Genomic DNA, 7,551 nt, shown 5'->3' on the forward strand with positions numbered 1-7,551 from the left:
ATTAAAACGCACAGCTGACTATTTAAATATCAGTGTAAAAAGAGAAAACTAACTCAGATCCAAGACTGTCTTTCAGTTCTTGGTATTTATACTTTTTAAGTGATGTCTGGGATTACTATTTTATAACAATCAGTATACATTACGTCACTCTCCTATGAAAGAATACTCATTGTTATGACCAGTACATATGCACATACAGAGCTGACTATAAACTAAGGAAAGTTTCTACGAGGAGTGGAAGTACTAGATAGCGGGCTACTTACACTTAACATTCTAGCAGGTACACTGCTATGCAAAGTTTCTACCATTGAGCTGTATCTCTAGCCCTATACACACAAGTCAAATATAAAAAAAAAAAAAAATAGGCCACTACAGTGAAAAGGCATTGAAAAGTCTTTATTTACTCTGAAAATTCCCTGTTCCAGTGTGCAAATTATTATATATTCATGCCTTTTTAAATACATAAGAACATTTACTGAGCAAAAGACAAATTATTCAATACCAGTAGCAGTACATAAGTATTTGCAAGAAAATGTTTTTTTTTTTAATTCCTTTAAATGATTGCTAGTATTAGGAGCTAGATAACAATACTAGGGCAGACAATTCTAGAAACAAACCTTGCCAGAAGTTAATAATTATCAACAATTAACATTACAACTGTGGATATTATTTTAGAAACATCCACTATTCTAGAAGTTACCCATGACCATGGCCATTTTATTATATAAAAATAGAAACTGACATTTATTATATATGCTTTCTTAGACAGGCACACCAACTAGAAAAAATATACAAAAGCAACATAGGATTAGTTATCAGATCTTATCACTTAAATTAATGATACCATTTTTGGTTTCCAGAAACAGGCATGCATATTTAAATACTTTCAACAAACAAGTAAAAATTTTTTGATACCAGCAACTTCAAAATTTAAAATTACTGAAATGTTTGCATTATATAAAACAGCAATTTTATTCCTATGACTTTAGACATTGTTTTACAACACAACCTTAAGGTCTGTTGTTGGTGTTGTTTTGAACTTAATATGGTAAAAACAAGTATTAAGCAATAATTAAGAAAACAAAAGAAAACGCTCTTCAAATAAATGTTTAGTATGACACTCTGAGGCAACAAGAAATAGGTCTAATTGTCTACAATTTTGAAAACAATTTTGTGGTATTTTAGGCATCATTAATCATTTTCAGGAGCTTAAAGCATTTTAAAAATATACTCAGTAAATGACCTGGAAGAGAGATTTTTTTTCCTGATCACATCAAAAGGATGAAAAAAGATACAGGATGCTCTGGGTCATGAAATAAAAAATAGTTTCTGTGTTGTTCTACAATGTACAGAGCTATAGTGTCCAAAGGTGTCTAGTTATTCTAATTATTCTAACCCTATCTAGCCTAATAGTCTCCTTAGATAAATGTGCATGCTGCATTTAGGAGGTCTTAACTCTAAGATTACAACAAAGTATAACATTTTTACTGGTGCGACATAACTGTGATTGTATTCCAACTTAACGTTCTCATCTAAGAGAAACTTTCATATTGCTGGTATGGAGAGGCAGGACCAGTACCTGGTGCATTACAGGAGCGTACTTGGCATTTAGTGCATGCCCTAGGTGGGCTTCAGGAAATAACAGCTGATGGAAGAGCTGAAGTTTTGTGACAAAGTAGGTTATAAAGTAGGTGATTCTGTCCCTGATTTGTGTGACATTATAAAAAGGAAAGGATACTCCAGAGGAGAGGGCTGTACAGTGGGGAGGTGCAGGTAGCCTGAGAGGAACAGCCTGGGAGTCTGGCAAAGTTTTCCCATTTTCTCAATCCAACTCATTCTGCAGCGGTCAGCAAGAGCTACATTCCTTGGATTTTGATATTTCTTATGACTCTGTGCTGGGAGCTTTAACAGCTCTGAAACCTCGCCAGGTCAGGAACCAGCTGCACATGGAGAATTCTGTGCTTTTCATTGGAGCCATGGCTCCCACATAGGAAGCACTGGGTTTATTGTTTATTTATTTATAGGCAGTTCTAGGTCCAAACTATTGCTTGAAGAAAGTAGACCATCAGAGCTTAGAGACATTTAAATGTAGGCATTGCAAATAGGTTTTCTGTCAATGGATAGCCCTCATTTTTTTCATGTAAAATGTATATTACAGGTTACTAACTGTTACACTCTCGTCAGTTCTTGATGGTTTAGTTGCCAGAAGAGAAACATTAATTTATAAAGTAATTCTAGGACTTCAAGAACTACCATTCCACCTGTTATTAATGAGTTTAGGAAACAGACTGGCATTAAACATTTACTGCAATCAATATAACACTGTGATCATGACAGGCTGGTTTGATATTTATGCACAGATCAATTAACAGGAAAGTTCCAAAACAGTCTTTTCCAGAAGAACCATTCTAAGGATAGTGCTGCATTGATATTCATGACTGCTGTTATAGTAGACATAATGTTTCCCTTGATATCTAGAGAAACTGAAGATAAGAAGTTAAACAATTTGCCTAATATTTTGAGTAGCATAGCAATGATCAAATTAGTTCTGTGTATAAGAAGTTAATGTTTCAGTTGAATCATCCTATCCAGTGTTTGCTTGTATTCTTCTATTTCTTCATCTTTGAATTTTGGTCAATGTGTATATGATTTCTATCCAAATCACTAATTACTAAGAAATTAAAATTAGCAAAATGTCTAAACACCTTAGTATTAACATATTCAGTTTTTAACATAGAAAATAAAACCAACTTTTACTCCAAATATAGGCTCTTGGATAGTTCATATACTCCACCGTATTTACATATGCTTTTATCTGTTATATCATACTCAGATTGAAAATATAATTCAAATAACCAAAATAAGTATGTGAGCTGACTTTCCAGGTGTGGCTTTCAACAAAAAAGATCACAAATGGCAAATAAATTTATGTGAACACCACATAATTATTAATGATGCATAGGATCCCTTTCACATCATAACTACATTTCTGGGAATCAGTCCATTTATATTTTTTCACTTGCAAATCTCCCAGGTTTGGTATGTTAAAACAGGCTAGTTAATGTGCTTTATAAGTGTTTTATGTTTCTGAAAATGTCCTCTTTGAAGAAAAGTCCTTTTTGGATTTCTGGGACTCATTTCTTCTAATTTTTCCTAATAAATTGGTTGTTGCTTTTTAAAAGATTTCAAATATCCCTTCTATCAAGAAGACTGTGAAGACGAGGAATTTTCAAAGTAGGATCTTAAGTCTGATGCACATCCACTATTCAGAGGGCTCTTCTGGGTTTCCTAGGACTGTACTTTCTTTGGGAATCTCTGAGTTGGTTTCTGATATGACACTGGATTCTGAAACTTCTTGTTGTGAGCTGTCTCCATCAAGAATAATATCTTCAGGATTTGGCGGGGCTGGACAGAAGTCTTCATTTGGGCAGATTCGCTGGAAAAGTGTTTCCGCCTAGCCAAGGATGTAAGTACAAATTAATTTTTGAACATCAGCAGCTTAAATATATGTGCATTTGTGGTGCTATCTAAATAAAAATAGTATCCTTAAAAATTACTGTTATCAGGTTTTAACAAGTACATGTGACTGAGCTTAGCAGGACAATATAAGAGAGTAAAAAAAGCAAACATGATGCTAATAATAAGCAGATAGTAAATGTGGCGAGTGACAATAATCCACCTCACAGTTAGCGAAATAGCACTGTCATAATAGGGAACTTCTACTCTTGGCAACTGCTGAAAAAGGGAAATTATAAGGTGGTAAAGAACATAATGGTTTCCTATACTGCTTCAACTTTCTTCATAATGCACATACAAGGTCCTCTATTTGGCTAAAACTTGACCATCTATAGCCCAAAGGTCCAACCTAGACCACCTCTTGCTTTTGAAAATAAACATTTATTGGAACACAGTTGAAATTGGTTTACCTACTATCTATAGCTGTTTTTCTCTTTAATGGCAGAGTTGAAGAGCTGCAATAAAGAGTACAGAAGCTTTACAACCTAAAATATTCAGCATCTGGACACCTTCACCAGATGAGTTTGGTGGAAGGATAATAACAGAAACGTTGTCTACTTATAATGTGTGTGTATATCCAAGTGCCATAGCATACATGTAGAGGCTAGAAAACAACTTCCAGGAGTTGGTTCTCTCCTTCTGACTTGACTCCTAGGATTCAAGTTCAGCTTGTCAGACTTACATGGTAAGTACCTTTACCCATGGAGCCACTTTTTTGCATTTAATGTTTCCTAGGACATATAAGACAGATTACAAACCATAATAAAAGCTCAATTTTGGAAACAGAACACTTTGGGATCCATAATTACAAATAAGGTCAAAGGGTCTTAACCCAAATCATGGAGAGCTAGGAGTTGTTTTGGGTACTCCATGATAGACAGAGCTGGTGTCAAAGAGGCTAAAGAGGATTAAATGCACATTTGTATGAATATAGGATACATCCCAGGTCTGTAGCTGGGGTAATAGTTATCAGGTCTTATGCCTGATTTCAAAATGTCCCTCTGTGGTCCTCTTATATCTAGAGCTCCCACTTGCACACAATTATCCAAAAATTAATCCAACTGATAATGTTGAAGAAAACAAACAGGCCCAGGTTCAGCTTTCCTTTCGGGTCACTTTCCCACCTGAGCCAAATCAGCAGTCTGGCCAATACATACCTCAATGCTCCAGCCTGTGAGCCTCCCAGGAGGTCTGCACTAACCAAGGGAGCAGGTGAGAATTTTGCCCGTGCCAACTGGGACACCCACACAGCCCCGCTGAAGTGGAACCTACCTACCCCTAAACCCCTGAACTCCACCTTCCCTTCTTTCTCAATTCCCCACTAGGGCCAGAGCAGTGGCCCAAAACCCTCCTGCTACAGCTTGTGAATCTCCCAGGAGGTCGACAGTAACCAGGGATATAGGAGGCCTGCTCTAACCAGAGACATGAGAGGCACACACTAACCAGAGACATCACTGCCTGTCTCCAAGGAGACCAGCTCCAACTCACATCACAGAACTGTACCTGCCTCCAAGGAAGCCAGCTCCAGTCAGAGGCACCCAGGCCCGTTAACACCAGAGAGACCCAGATTGTTAGAGATATAAGGCAAGATCATAAGTGACAGAAACCGATGCAATAAGGCACCATCAGAACTCAGTTCTCCCACCACAGCTAGCCAAACATACATGAAAAGCAAGATAATGAACTAAAAATCCCATCTTATGAAGATGATAAAGGCCTTTAAAGAAGATATAAAATACAATCAAACAGATGAATGAATTGAACAAAAGGGTCCAAGAACTAAAAATAGAAATAGAAACAACAAAGAAAACACAAAAGGAGACAACTCTGGAGATAGAAAACCTAGGAAAGAGATCTGGAGTCATAAATGCAAGCATCACCAACAGAATACAAGAGATAGAAGAGAGAATCTCAGGTACAGAAGATACAAGAGAAAACAATGACACAACAGTCAAAGAAAATGCAAAATGCAAAAAGATCCTAATCCAAAACATCCAGGAAATTAAGAACGCAATGGAAAGAACAAACCTAAGAATAATAGGAATAGAAGAGGGTGAAAAATCCAGCTCAAAGGGCTTTTCTGTCTAGGACATCCATTCTGTTTCTAGTTCTCCTTCCCCTTTATTCCCTCATAGACATAGTTGCCAAATCATGGGAGTGTCACTTTCTGTTTCTTAACAGATGGTGATCTGTTAAACTGGTGTATTCTTCTTGCTCATACCATAATCCATCTCTATGCTACTCTCAGTAGGGTTTATGGAAAACAAAACATTGTTTATGCCACTTCCCAGCTTAAAACCACCTTATTACCAGTAAGAGAAAATCCACAGTTCTAACTATTCCATTATAAGATCCTCCAGGTCTACCTTCTCTGCTCTTACCTTCTGTCACTTCTTTCAGGCTCTAGCTCTCCCATGTTTTGCTTCACTAAGAAACAGTTATTTGGACTTTATAATGTTTATATCCTGTGCAGGTCAAGATGCTGTTCTCTGCACCTGTACCGTCTGCAATTGATTTGAATGGAGCATGTTCCTCATCTATTGTGTTTCACTGTAGAAGGTTTTCATTATCACTACAAGTATTTAAACTGGTGGCTTAAGGCAGGTAGCCGGATCAATGTGTAGATCTTCTGTACATCTTAAAATCATAAGCTGTCACATACACATACAAGAAAGTCAAACTAAATACTCAGTCTCTATGCACTAACAAGAAAAGGCACACAATTTCCAAATGCTAAAATTAAATTTTGAGACAAGAAAAATATTACAACTCTGCAGGGGCCTGTATTTTCTACAGACAAAGCCATGATAATATTTTAGAGCTTTCATGAATATCCTTATTCAGAAAGCTGAAGTTGCCAATAGTTGATTGAGATAACCACATGAAGATATACTAGAATTAGCTCAATTTATCTGAACAAACCGGCAACTTACAGATATTATTGATGTTCTTTAAAGAAAGCACATTTTTCCTCAAGTGATTATATGATGCAACATGTTAATGAGCACAAAAATGAACATTAATTCTTTTTTATTATATCTCATGTAACCTATGAAAGTTATCTATTGTGATGCAAATTACTGCATACGATTGTCCTTTAACTGTAATCTTCTAGTATGCAGGATGTAGATCACAAAAGTACTTACATTATAACTCCTTTTGTTTACTCAGGAAAAAAAAATCTCAACCTAAACTAATTGGCTAAAAGTCTTATTTGAAAATTTCATCTTTTAAGAAAACTGGGTTACCAAAGAATAAATGAAGTTATTAACCTAAGTTGCAAATGCAAATCCCTGCTGGTCTGACATCATTTAGGGCCTAGAATGCTTTTCTAGGACCAATATTAGACCAAAAAATGAAACATAAAATATGACAAGTCTGGACATTGTTCATAGCATTGCTGCTATGACAACAAAACACTGTAAAAAACAAATAAAGTCACTTGGTTCAAAAAGATTCTAGCTACTGGTGGGAATATAACTGAATCCATGTCACCTGTGGTCTTATGGTCATCCCCTCCCCATAAACCCTAGGAAACTTCAGAACACAGGGTGGAAAGAAGATGCGGCAAATGTTTGTGAAATACTATCTTGTTGTCAGAGGAGATGGGATTCACGGTGATCTACTACAGTGCTGAGCTGCTGGAGGCAGAGTATCTGCTTGTATATCCAGTAGTCCATGCTCGCAACATTAGTTTCAAACTTAAGAGTCATGTATTTGGCCCTAATAAAACTATGTGAGCACATTAAATTATCTACTTGTTGATTCAAACATGTACGCATGAAAAGCATGTGAGAAAGTATACATGTCGTCTCAAAACACACCTTCTCTTCTTTTCTTCCTATCCAGGTAAAAAAATATGTATTCTGCCACAACACCTAGAGGAAGCTCCACTCCCAGGTGCTCTGACACACCCAGGATCAGAGATGAGCAGGAAGCAACATCTGTCCCAACTCTGGGAGTAACTGGGACCAGCGAGACCAGGCACACAGGAACTCTGCCAGCCCAGTGACTCCAGTTCCTTCCAGTCTGTCT

General features: G+C 36.8%; 1 protein-coding gene across 2 annotated transcripts in view; it reads right to left on the minus strand.

Moving 5' to 3' along the window:
* Nucleotides 1-370: 370 nt before the first annotated feature.
* The window catches only part of Chm (CHM Rab escort protein), a 146,752-nt gene continuing 139,571 nt past the window's right edge, over nucleotides 371-7,551 (minus strand). For both annotated transcript variants that reach the window (XM_031367171.1, XM_031367181.1), the window contains one exon: nucleotides 371-3,454. In XM_031367171.1, coding sequence (XP_031223031.1) covers nucleotides 3,263-3,454 — 192 coding nt within the window. In that variant the 3' untranslated portion in view covers nucleotides 371-3,262. The remainder of the gene's footprint in view (nucleotides 3,455-7,551) is intronic.

The sequence above is a fragment of the Mastomys coucha genome, chromosome X (genome assembly GCF_008632895.1).
Source record: "Mastomys coucha isolate ucsf_1 chromosome X, UCSF_Mcou_1, whole genome shotgun sequence".
Lineage (NCBI taxonomy): Eukaryota > Metazoa > Chordata > Mammalia > Rodentia > Muridae > Mastomys > Mastomys coucha.